The sequence below is a fragment of the Triturus cristatus genome, chromosome 11 (genome assembly GCF_964204655.1).
Source record: "Triturus cristatus chromosome 11, aTriCri1.1, whole genome shotgun sequence".
Classification (NCBI taxonomy): Eukaryota; Metazoa; Chordata; class Amphibia; order Caudata; family Salamandridae; genus Triturus; species Triturus cristatus.
Genome location: NC_140594.1, coordinates 1,065,501,054 through 1,065,514,492, shown reverse-complemented (window position 1 = coordinate 1,065,514,492; position 13,439 = coordinate 1,065,501,054). Strand labels below are relative to the sequence as shown.

The 13,439-nt window shown below is 41.8% G+C and overlaps 1 protein-coding gene across 3 annotated transcripts in view; it reads right to left on the bottom strand.

The window, feature by feature from the left end:
• The window catches only part of GNB4 (G protein subunit beta 4), a 684,865-nt gene that overhangs the window by 42,140 nt on the left and 629,286 nt on the right, over positions 1-13,439 (bottom strand). For all 3 annotated transcript variants that reach the window (XM_085635394.1, XM_085635395.1, XM_085635393.1), the window contains one exon: positions 587-803. In XM_085635394.1, the coding sequence (XP_085491520.1) occupies positions 587-803 (217 nt within the window). The remainder of the gene's footprint in view (positions 1-586; positions 804-13,439) is intronic.

Below are 13,439 nucleotides of genomic sequence, written 5' to 3'. Positions count from 1 at the left end.
TTAAACCCTTGTTTTGTTTATGGGTGATTCACGGTTAAATGTAAATTGTGTCAGTAGAATTCAAATTTTGACCTATTGGTTATTATTTGATTTGGTGTATTAATGCATGATCAATTTTTTAAAAAAAATATTGTAATAATTTATTGTAATATTTGCGCTTTTATGGCTCAGACTATTCGTGCTGATTAAACCTTTTCTGACTGACTTGTAGTTAGTCAAGCTGCTAAAAGAGAAGAAGGTAGTATATGGTGACTTTTCTTTAGCATGTTGTCTGTTGATTTGGCTCAATTGATAAACTTTTTTTTAATTGGGATCTTTTACATGCAATAAGATTTACTACATTTTAGGAGTATCACAGACAATCCCACGGTGAGGAATGTGGAGGGTAGGTGATACTATAATAAATGAATGAACTATATAGTTAATAGCAAAATTTGTAAGTGACATCAATCGGAAAACAGAACAGATCTTAGAAGCAACCAAGAAGGTTACTCTGGGCGAATATTATTTACAGTTAGATATAGGCATCAATAAGTAAGATCTGTAACACAGAAACAGATAATCTAAGAACCAGAGGCAAACGCACCTGCTCTTTCACCCTTTAAAGTGTCCCAGACATTACAGTTGAAATCATCATAACCAGCTAACAAAAGACGTCCACTTTTGGAGAAGGCTACCGAAGTGATTCCACAGATGATATTGTCATGAGAATACATCATTAGTTCTTGGTCTGCACGAAGGTCAAACAATCGACAAGTGGCATCATCAGATCCAGTGGCAAATGCATGTCCGTTGGGGAAAAACTACAAGAGAATAAAGATTGACATGATTATATTTGTTATGTTGTACATGATTATATTTGTGATGTTATACTTTAGCACCATGTACATGCAGACAATTTCAGAGGGAATCTTTAAAAAACACCTGTGTTTTCCAAAATAAACTAATTAGCCTGAGAAAAGATACTGATTTAAAAAAAAGCAAAATATGATTTCATAACAAAGGTACCAGAGCTACACACTGTTTATAAACTAAGTGAAAATCTACTTCCCCTGCTTGTATATCTAATTCTGAAGAAGTTGGAAGCATGATGCCCTGCACTACACAATCAGGCATCTCCAGTGGGGTAAAGAACAAAATGGATAGAAGACTTTGTAATGAAAAGGGCAGCACCAAGAATTGACGGGCACACATTTCTTATATTCAATAGTCCTTTTAAGTACATTTTTAGCTTTCACAATATCTTAGCTTGATGCGCGTGTCTATCTTACCACCCTCCTTAAACCCTTGAATGCTGTTGACATGCTGGACTCAGAGAAGAGAAAGCGATTCCCTTAACTTGTCAGTTTAGAGTTTGGTGGATACTTGTAATTTCATAGAGAGATTGAATACTGAATCAATGGTTCTATGTTATTACAACACTTTATTAAAAGTTATATATATATATACATTGTATTTAGTCATTAACCAAACACATACAATAAAATACAATCACATAAAAAAATTAATCACAATATAAAAAACAATCGTTCACGGAAATATGCATTTCATATTCAACAACAATGTAAGTGTATAATACATCACAATTATGACCAACCTAATAGAGACAGACATATACGTAAGACAAAAAGAGAGTTACTATTCTTTACGGATACACATCCAATTTGGACTTCAAAACATAGTTCCTTGATACACAGATATAATCAGTATTCAGTTTCTCTATGTTGGTCCTTGGATTGTGCCTTTCAAAAGCGTCGACGCGTTTCGATGGCCTCAGATTATTCGTACCATCTTTATCAAGACACCAATTTGTCTATCTCTTGACTTCGGTCCTAAATAAGACAAACATACATAGTCATATATAGTCTCAATATTATTTCATAATCTTTTTCTGACAGTGATTCAGACTCCTGTCTATTCTATGTAAGATGCTATTCTTCTAGCACTTATTCAGATTGGGGGTGATCTATGATAAGTAATTTACCAAGACAATAGGGTTCTAGTTGTTTGGGGAAAAGATGAAAGGTTGTTCCCTTCTCTGTGTAATGTCTAACGTGTTGACTAGCTTTTGTTACTTATCCATATCTTTCAAGGTTTCTATGTTGACCGTAAATGTTCAATTCTGTTTCTTAAACCCCCTTATGCCCCACTTTGTTCATCCTTAACTATGCTGGAATTCTATTTCTGTTTTTTTAGTTGGGACCCTAGTTGATGTAAGTATACCATCTTCCTTTATATATTAAGGTTCGTAAGTCTCACCTCTATTTATTATTGAATCAGGATCTGATTTTATTTTTTCGTTTGATAGCTGTTCAGTTCTTCAGCATTAGGAGAGCCGATGACCTGTCTTTGGCTATTTCTGACCCTCGCCTATTTTTTATCTAAGTGGGAAAAGATAAAAAACGACTTTTAAATTAAACACTGCATTATTTCTTTTCTTATTTTATCCTCTATTTCTATCTGATCTGTAACCTGATCTCTAAAATTGATTACCTTAGATTCTTCTTGTTCTTAATCTTATTTGTCTCTCTCATATGAATGGAGGGATTCAAAAGTCCGCGCACTCTGTGGTATTCGTTGCTTCCTATGGGTCAGGCGGATCTAATGATATAAACATAGATTAGTTGTTAGAAACGCAGGGGACTAACTACCTACTTTGGATGTATATCCCCTCTATCTGATTATTGGTTATAAAGTAATTCTTACCTATGTTATAAAGACTCCTAGACCAACGGGACATGCTGGTACCGTTTCATAGATGACATTATCTTCATATGGAACGGTACCAGCATATTGTTAAATGAATTTCTGGAGTGGTTAAATCTGGGGGACCCCAACTTGAAGTTTACGGCCCAATACAGCAGTTCTTGCGTAGAGTTCCTAGATATCAAAATTAAGAACGTCAATGATGAACTACAGGTAGAACTTTATACAAAGCCAACAGACAGAAACACCCTTTTACAATATAATAGCAATCACCCCCATTCACAGAAAGACAACATACCGTTTGGGGAATTTTTAAGATTGCGAAGAAATTGTACTGATATCAATGACTTCTACCATCATGCAGAAACAATGAGAACTAAACTAAAAGCAAGGGGTTACCCCAATAAACTAATTAAAAACTCCCTTAAAAGAGCCAGATTCTATGATAGGGATAGCCTGTTGGAACCAAAGAAAGAAAAAACTAACGTAGCAGATGAAAGAATAGTGTTTGTCACACAATACTCTAATATTAGCAACCAAATCAAAAACATAGTAAATAGAAACTGGAAAATCTTAAACAATGGTATGGACATTCAGCTGAACAAACCCCTTTTTTCCTTTAGAAGGAATAAAACCATAAGAAATGCATTAGTAAGAACTTATGAGGTAAAAAAGGAAAAGCAGGCAACAATGAAAGGAGAAACTGCTTGTGGTAACAACAAATGTGGAACTTGTTCCATTTGTGTGCAGTGCATTGAAGGTAAAAAGATAACCTTTGCTGGAAAGAATTTGTTTTCTAAAACGCTAAATAATTGCCGCAGCAAAAACATTGTGTATCTTTTAATCTGTCCCTGCGGATTAGGCTATGTCGGAGAAACGAGCAGAGAACTCCGCATACGCCTTTTAGAACACAAATCAGCAATAAGATTGAAGAGAGAAAATGCCCCACTAACAGAACATTTTCAGGAAATGAACCATGATTGCAGTGACTTTAAATGGTTCATACTGGAAAAAATTTTAATGAATAGAAGGGGGGGAAATGTAGATCAGAAAAGAAAAACAAGAGAACAGTGGTACATATGTTACCTTAATACAGTGGAAAGAGGCTTGAATTTAAAAGAAGATTGGATGAAACTGATTTTAACATAATTATAACACTGGATGAGAAACTTAGGCTGCCATGGGAAAACAACTCTCGATTATAGATCGTGGGAAAGAACACATCCTGATAGGATAGGCAATGGTAAGAGTCTGTAAGTACGCGTTTCCAATAGGACCTAGGATAACAAGAAAGAAAGGGAAAACAAGCGTAAGTCCTTTATTGTCATAAGATCGATTAAATGTGCTTTTCCTTGCTGCCAGTATCTAGGTAACACAAAAACAACGAAGAAGAGTAGTTAACAACTTTAACATGCCGGGTTATAAATCTGAGCCTTTTCAAACTAATATTAACTGTAAAGGGGATTCCGCTTCAATAAGAGAGTAAGAACAGCTAATTGTGCGAGAAAACGAAGAACAATAAAGTTCGAACTAAAAAAGAAAAGGTAAAGTAAAACTAAGGAATGCAATCAGCCAATCGGGAATCAGATAGGAAAAGCGGCAAACATATTCATACCACGTGGCTATCAATAACCAATCAGCAAACATAGTACAACGTTTAAAAACAGGGAAGTGCCTACTAGCAAACAGCTGAAGAAATTTTAACCCGACGATCGCTCTCGGAAATAGAATACATCTATTTTGAGGTAAGGACAGCGTTGAGTAACAGGGCACACCGGTAATCGTAGAGAGGAGAGAAAGGGAGAATGCGGGTCTCCCACGTAGCTTAAAACAGTCTTATGCTTACTTTTGTAGATCCGCCCGAACAAGTAAGAGGAACGCAAGCCTCACAGGGTACGGAGCCTTTCTTTCCCGGATGTCGCAAATTGGAAAAAAAAGGAAAAAAGGTTTAATTTTTAAATTCCACGCCCATCGTTTGGTCTAGGAGTCTTTATAACATAGGTAAGAATTACTTTATAACCAATAATCAGATAGAGGGGATATACATCCAAAGTAGGTAGTTAGTCCCCTGCGTTTCTAACAACTAATCTATGTTTATATCATTAGATCCGCCTGACCCATAGGAAGCAACGAATACCACAGAGTGCGCGGACTTTTGAATCCCTCCATTCATATGAGAGAGACAAATAAGATTAAGAACAAGAAGAATCTAAGGTAATCAATTTTAGAGATCAGGTTACAGATCAGATAGAAATAGAGGATAAAATAAGAAAAGAAATAATGCAGTGTTTAATTTAAAAGTCGTTTTTTATCTTTTCCCACTTAGATAAAAAATAGGCGAGGGTCAGAAATAGCCAAAGACAGGTCATCGGCTCTCCTAATGCTGAAGAACTGAACAGCTATCAAACGAAAAAATAAAATCAGATCCTGATTCAATAATAAATAGAGGTGAGACTTACGAACCTTAATATATAAAGGAAGATGGTATACTTACATCAACTAGGGTCCCAACTAAAAAAACAGAAATAGAATTCCAGCATAGTTAAGGATGAACAAAGTGGGGCATAAGGGGGTTTAAGAAACAGAATTGAACATTTACGGTCAACATAGAAACCTTGAAAGATATGGATAAGTAACAAAAGCTAGTCAACACGTTAGACATTACACAGAGAAGGGAACAACCTTTCATCTTTTCCCCAAACAACTAGAACCCTATTGTCTTGGTAAATTACTTATCATAGATCACCCCCAATCTGAATAAGTGCTAGAAGAATAGCATCTTACATAGAATAGACAGGAGTCTGAATCACTGTCAGAAAAAGATTATGAAATAATATTTAGACTATATATGACTATGTATGTTTGTCTTATTTAGGACCGAAGTCAAGAGATAGACAAATTGGTGTCTTGATAAAGATGGTACGAATAATCTGAGGCCATCGAAACGCGTCGACGCTTTTGAAAGGCACAATCCAAGGACCAACATAGAGAAACTGAATACTGATTATATCTGTGTATCAAGGAACTATGTTTTGAAGTCCAAATTGGATGTGTATCCGTAAAGAATAGTAACTCTCTTTTTGTCTTACGTATATGTCTGTCTCTATTAGGTTGGTCATAATTGTGATGTATTATACACTTACATTGTTGTTGAATATGAAATGCATATTTCCGTGAACGATTGTTTTTTATATTGTGATTAATTTTTTTATGTGATTGTATTTTATTGTATGTGTTTGGTTAATGACTAAATACAATGTATATATATATATAACTTTTAATAAAGTGTTGTAATAACATAGAACCATTGATTCAGTATTCAATCTCTCTATGAAATTACAAGTATCCACCAAACTCTAAACTGACAAGTTAAGGGAATCGCTTTCTCTTCTCTGGTTATAAGAACCTCATTTCCCTTGACATTTTAAGGGGTCCCTCTTATTTTTCCCTTGTGACATGCTGGACTCAACCTTAGAACGGTTTCTCGGGTGCTACTACTAGCAATTTTTTTGTTGCTGTAGGGAGTGGCCTACCTTGGGGGAAGGGGACCCTACAAGGCAGAAAACCAATAGACACTATGGAATACGTTTCTGTGTGTGGGAGAGTTGCTCCTGGGTTGAGGGTCGCACCCCTATGGGGTGCCAATTTTTGGCCTTCGGTTTGTGTTCCTCTTGGAGGCAGATCAGAAATTTTTTAGGACTGATCTGCCCCAAAGGCAGACTTCATTGTGTTTCATAATGTTAACTGTTTTATTTCTTATTATTTGCAAACTTATTTTTTTCACTGTTATTGTATTACAAAGCTTTTGATTCTCTTTGGTGGTGAATCCTGCTTTCAGTTTCGGAATCGGAATTGGTAGATACCATGTTTGTGTAGCTGCATGTGTTTGTATGTAGCATATTTAGATTGTTTTATTGTGGTTCAAATTCACGTTTGGATTTGTGCAAGATCTATAATGTGTTGTCTTCGGTATTTCTTTGTTTTAATTTCTAGTGGGATATCTTTGCTGCTTGCTGTGTCTGTGCACAGTAGGGGCAGTTGATTCCCAGTCTAGCTGTCTGTGGCAAGTGAGAGGTATCTAGGTATCTTTTTTGTAGTAGAACATTGATCATGTAATTGTAGTGATCATTCCTTTCCAGATCGTTATATTTCTATAGTTGTATTTACTGTTTGATATAGTCACAGTTTGTTGAGTTCTAATTTGAAGCAGTGTTGTTTACAGTGGTCTGTTTTTTTTTGGGAGAATGTTTTATTAGTAAGAATTATGATTGCCGTAGGCCGGCCACTTAGCGCCTGCTTTTTGATTCTGACTCCAAACACAGCTCTGAGACTGACTCTATATCTGAAGCAGAGGACCAATGGTTCTGGCAATTAATTTTCTTTCCGAGAGTAATTATCTTAGGATGAAGCCAGTATTAGCATTGATGAAGTGCCTCATTTACAGAACATTGATGTGCCTGTAGTGGTAAAGTATATAAAGTGATGGGTGGAATGCTTGAATTAATCTCAGCCACTGGTAGTTATTTGGGCTGCATCCAAGTCCATCATTTAATTGCACACATGCCATCTCAGTTTGGACTCCGCTACATGCATATAAGTCTTGACCCAGCTCCAATGGGAACAGTCCAGCACAAACTGCTCAGCCAGGTCCTCTCTAAACTGGAACACAAGCAACCCAGGACCAGTTTTGCCCTAGTTAAGGGCTCATCAGCTGGGTATGGTTTAGTACCAGTGGCGGCATGCAAAGGACCCATGTCTGGGCATACCGGTCCCACTCAGGGCAACATACTAAAGTATACAAAATGTGAGGGATGGAATGCTTGAATTAAACTCAGGCAATGGTAATTACTTGGGGTCTCTAAGGCAGCATGAGCAAGCTAGATTGCAGCCAGCGGCTGGAAGGCTTCCCATTGAAAGTGCGGAAACCTGAGTTGACCATAACATGGTCTAACATGTTTTGTGTGCATTTCTTTAGTGGTATTATAGGGAGTAAAGGTAATACAGAGAACTTTTCCATATCAGTTTCTTCTAGCTCTTTATTGAACACATGTTTTGGATGATATCGTTGAGCAGACCAATATGTATGTAGAAAGTATTTGAAGGACAACAGAGTCACACTTAAGACCCACTATAGCATTATCCGGTGGACTCCTACAAACCTCCATGAGATGAAACAGCCTGGGGTTTAACTTTTTTAAAGGATTACTAAGGAAGCCAGCATTGTCTTTATATTGGTCTACTGGTAACCCTGGGCGGAGCTGGCGTAGTGCCACTACGCGGAGGTCCACGGAGTTGGGGAAAAAACTCAGTGGAACTCCACTCCGCCACCCCCCTCCACCCTACCCTAATAAAAAATACTTAAAGTAATTTAAAAAGAAATAAAGTCACTTACCTGTACTACAGCGTCTCCAGGCTGCCCTCCTCCACGCAGTACATCTTGCGAGAACGCACATGCACAGTTCTTGCAATATGTATGGCGAGGAGGAGTGCAGCCTGGGGACGCCGCAGTACAGCAGGTAAGTGACTACTTCTTTTTTAAATTACTTTTTAAGTATTTATTATGGGGGGGGGGTGGAGGCTGGGAGCCAATTTAGTGGGGAGATGGGGTGGGCGGGGGGGCGGGGTAATGGCTAACTCTGCTCCGCTGTCGGAGTTTTTCCCTATACTCCGCGTTCTCAGCGGCGCACGGAGTAGGCAAATCTACACACACTCCGCTAGCGGAGCGGAGTTCTCTGCCTGCCCTTATCTACTGGTCCCTTGATAGCAAGTGCTATTTTTCCCAGCAACTATGAGTCAAGATCGGTATTTACTTCTGCAGAAGATGCTGCATTTTGTGGATAATGCTACAGCGCTGTGACAAGATCACCCTGAGGCTGATTTCACAGAGTGATATTGGGTAAACAGTGTAAAGGTTTGCATGAACTGTCACCATACTACTTCTGCAGGAAGATAGTCCACCAAGTTTTTCACAATCATAGCACAGTGTAAATAAAAACTAACAGTATTAGCAAGTAAAGATGACCCAAACATTTTAAGTTTTAGAAATTGTCTTCCAATCTGTTTGGCTCTATATTAAAGAGTAGGAGATGACTGTCAGTATGCGATTGTAACTACTATTTATAGCTATGCATCTACACCTTTATCAAGCAAAGTATAAAGATATGGCTCTAACGAAACATTGTGCTACAGCGGAAGGAACAAACATTTTCAGAATCTAGTTTTCTCACATACCTAGACCTAACAAGGGATGTTAATTTAAGTGAGACTTTTTGCATGGTTCTTAGTGCAACAAATTTGTGAATCATATTCGTAGGTTCAAACCCTGAACATTAACAGACTCCTAAAAGTGTCTCATGACTTCCAATTATAGTTACGAAGATTATAAACATGGCATCAGAGTACCCACTAGCCAGACATCTAATGGTGTCAGATCAATCAGTTGCCTTACGTTGTCATACACAGCCATTTTTGCAAAAATGGGGAGGTCAAAGCTGGGTGACCAAATGTCAGTTTTATAACAATTCATGCAATTAAAAGCTCCCAGTTCAGTTGCATAGTTGCCATCACTGTCCCAATATTCACTTTTCACCAAAGTATAATTTCTAGTTGATTAATTAAAAACATGGAAAAAAGAGAAAAATAAGGTCAGATGCTGAAGTAGTTTAAGATGGCTAAAATTTGTATTGTAATAGTTCCATGAAATAATTCAGCCAGTGTTAGGCTTTGTAAATTGCTAGATAGCATTAATAATGCTGGTTTTTGCACCAGACGTATAATTTAATATAGGTTTACGTGGTCTCAGTTCACCAAGCAGACAGGAATTATTTTAACGTTTATGACTATAAATGAAGATCCTACAATACAGAATGATACCATACACTTCAAATAATAACTCTATAAACAGACTATAGATACCACAGCCAGAATGATCTTTCTATTATGAAAAATATGGCAAATGCAGCAGTCCACTCATTCTGCTGCATCAATTTTGAACTTGGCCCAGTAGGTGTTGTTTCACTAGATAGGCTGACAATGATGGTATAACCTAATTTATTTTGGATTGTGGAAACCAAGAAAAAAGGTCAGCTACCCAAACTGGATAAAGTCTTCTACAAACTATCCTCACTTTAAAAGAATCACTGACTATTGAATAAAATGCAAAAGGCCAAAGGGGTACATATGAAGTAAATTAAACAGAAAAAGCTCATGTTCAACTAATATTGATTAAAAGATTTTGAAAAACATAAATGGCCTTTCGAAAATGCAATTTAGCGCAGAAGAATGTGTGAAAACTGGAGAGTAAGGACACTCATAACTATTTTGACTAGATCTCGGAATATGCCAGAAAAACCCTGAAGAACAAAAGTTACTTGCCTGTAAACTGCGGTTCTCCAGTACTGGTATCTTTCATAGATTCACATGCTTGAATCATTCCCTGTCGTCGAACTGGGAGTCCCACGGTACATAAAATAGCAATATATCCATAAAATAGGCATAAGAGAGTAATAGGAAGTAAAATTACATAGAAGTCAATAAGATTTTCTTTTCCACTTTCATGTCTCGTCCAAGTCATTATATATAGTCCAAACTACAGCCAATGAGGCGACAGGATCCCCTAGAACCTTCTCCTCAGAGGCTCAGGCTCTCAGATTTTCCATCACAAGTGTGATATAAGAGCCAAGGAAAAGCGGGGAGCCTCTGAGGGGAGGTGGGTGGGTCGCATGTGAATCTATGAAAGATACCAATACTGGAGAACCACAGTTTACAGGTAAGTAACTTTTGTTCTTCTCCAGTATTGGGGTATCTTTCATAGATTCACATGCTTGGATCAGAGTAGAAAGCAGTAATTCCATAATCATACTTGTGAAATCATCAGAGAAGCATAACCGTGTACATAATAAGAAAACTATGTAAATTGAAAAGAAACATACGTATAATATATATATATATATATATATATATGACACACATATATATAATCAAGTACGCATAAATATATATAAAAGATGTATCATGGGGGCGTGGCCAAGATGGCGGCGAGGTAGGACGTGTTGTCCGGAGCTCCTGCCCGCCGGATCCAGCATCTTTAAGCTGCCCCGGACCCCGGTGGTATTCTCCCCTCGATTGTCCTGACGCTCTGCCGCAGGCAGCATCAACAGCGGCAGAGCGGCAGGACAATCGCGGGGCGGGGTTCGCGAGTGGAGCGGCTTGGCCTCTTCCAGCCAGCGCCTGGCAACGGTACCGGCAACGCAGCGGCCCAGCACGCGGGCCGTCGAGGCCAGCTACACCGCCATCCACCTGCCCAGGCGCCCGGACGACACGCGGGCTGCCCGGCACGCCATCTGGCACTCCGTCCGGCCTTCAGCGCTTTCAGCCCCCGGGGTACCGGAGCGCGCATCCCATCAGTGGCGCAGCCCTGACCAGTCGAGAGGCCTCAGGAGACTGTTGGGCCTCCCTGAGGAGCCCTTCCTTCGACTTGCAGCACCCAGCTGGGAGTGAGGTAAGATCCCTTCCCCTCCCACACTGCCAGCATCCGTCTTTCCGAAGGACCCCTGCCACGCGCGGATCTCCGGCCTAGATTTTGGAGGCGGCCGCCCACTGCCTTACCAGCGCTGGGAGAGGCGGTGCTAGCGGCGCGCCCCGCGGAGCGGCCTGCAGAGGGATTGGAGACTAAACATGGACCTCTGACGCCCCGGCGCCTGCCGGGGGTTCTTTCCTCTCCCGCATAGTTAGCTGCTGCCTTGCTGAAGCGGCATTACAAGGAGCAGACTGCTGGACTGTTGGCCCACCGATCCTGGGGTTGCAGCTGCGGAGAGGCCGGCTGCGCTGGGGCGCCCTGCGACCTGGCCCTACCTCACGGCCTTCTGCTGGGCCCTCATCGCCGAGGCCCTGCTGTGCGGGCTCGTTGCCCGGGGCAGATATCACTCAGCTCTGCCCACCAAGGGACTGCACCTGTTCTAGTAGCAGGAGGTGCCCCCATGCTCTGTGACGGAGCTACAACTGGCGCAGTGTTAACGCTGCACTCACAGGGGCTGGCCCTGGAACGCACTGGCAGTCGGAGTACACCTTGCGCGCTTCCATCTCAAAGAGGTGTGCCCTCACCGATCTCACTGCTGCCCGTTGGCTGGTGCCCTACACGCTCCACGTGCTCGCCTGCACAGGTCTGATGCTTCAGCACCCCTTCCTTTGCTGTGGCCCAGCGGACGCCTGCTCCCTCTTGCTGTCTGGTCAACCGCTACCAGGTGTGTACGACCTCCTCCAGGACGAGGAAGGTGCAACCTCTAAAGGACATTTTCGGACGTGAACACTCTACCCCCAACATCGCCGCTGTGGCTCCCAAGATGGCGTCCCCACAGCAGTCGGCTAACACCGGTGACGAACCCATCACAAAGGCGTTCCTGGAGTCGCTGTTTCACACCCTTAGAGAAGACCTGCAAGGCGTGAAAAACGATCTCACAGCAGAGATTAAGGAGATACGCAGACGTCGACGAGGTGGGTGGAACGCGTTGCGACACTGGAGAAGAGCGACACGGTGACAACCGAAGTGGTTATGCTACAACAGGAGATCATCCGCCTCCAAGATCAGCATATCGATGTCCAAACCCACCTGGAAGATTTGGAGAACAGGTCATGCAGACATAACATTCGGATCCGGAGGGTGCAGACGTCCGATTACACCAAGGACCTCTTTGCATTTGTCACGGGCCTGTTTCGCCACATCCTAGGTGCCTTTCCTGACACCGGGATCACCCTAGACCGCGCGCACAGCATTGGCCCGCCTCGCGCACCCAACGCTGCCCCTGTAGACATCCTTGTGTGCGTCCAAGACTTTAAAACTAAAGAGTCCATCCTTAAGAAGGCGAGGTCTCTCCATCCCATCTCCTTCCCAGGGCAGTCTCCAGTACTTTATCAAGACCTGGCTCTGATCACACTCCAGCGCCGCCGCCAATTTCGCCCTGTGACTGAACACCTTAGACAACAAGGAATTCCATACTCCTGGGGCCATCCATTCCACCTAATTTTCCGATTTAATGGCAAACTCCACCAGCTACGCTCTCTTGTCGACTCCTGTCAGCTCCTGGGTCTGGCGGTGCCCAACGAAGAGGACGACCACCACAGCACCAGCTCAGGGCCCGAGACTTCTCCATCCGGGTGGCGGCGGCAGGGTCGCAGACGTAGCATCCGGAAGCCGACCAAGAAGGACATAGTAAGAGGCCAACAGGAGGCCCTTGCCTTCGCGACAGACGCCCTGGCTGGGGCGAGCCCCAGTGCCAATTGAGCAGAAATGCAGCTGTGTTTCTTTGGACTGGGCCATTGAATTCCGGTGGGTGGCGGGACCCCACCCGGACGATCGCCCAGTCACTCAGGGTTGACGGACAATCCTCATGGACTCGGATTGTTTTGAATGTTCTTACCTTTGTTCTCCTTGTTGGAGCCTTTGTTTTGGATGGGGTTTTGTTGGGTTTTTGTGGGTTTGGGTTCCCTCGTCCACCTTCCCCTGCTGCGCGACAGGAACTGTTTGATGCTGCGCCTGGGGCCCCTCTCTGCTGTTTCCTTTCGCTTACACAGGTACGCAGACTCAATAGCAACGCCGGCTTTTCCCTGACTTATGATGCCACACACCCCCTTAAGATCTTGACCCTCAACGTGAGGGGCTTAAATAACCCCATCAAGCACAGAGCTGTCCTCCACTATTTAGAGCACTCAACAGCTGATATATGCCTCCTGCAGGA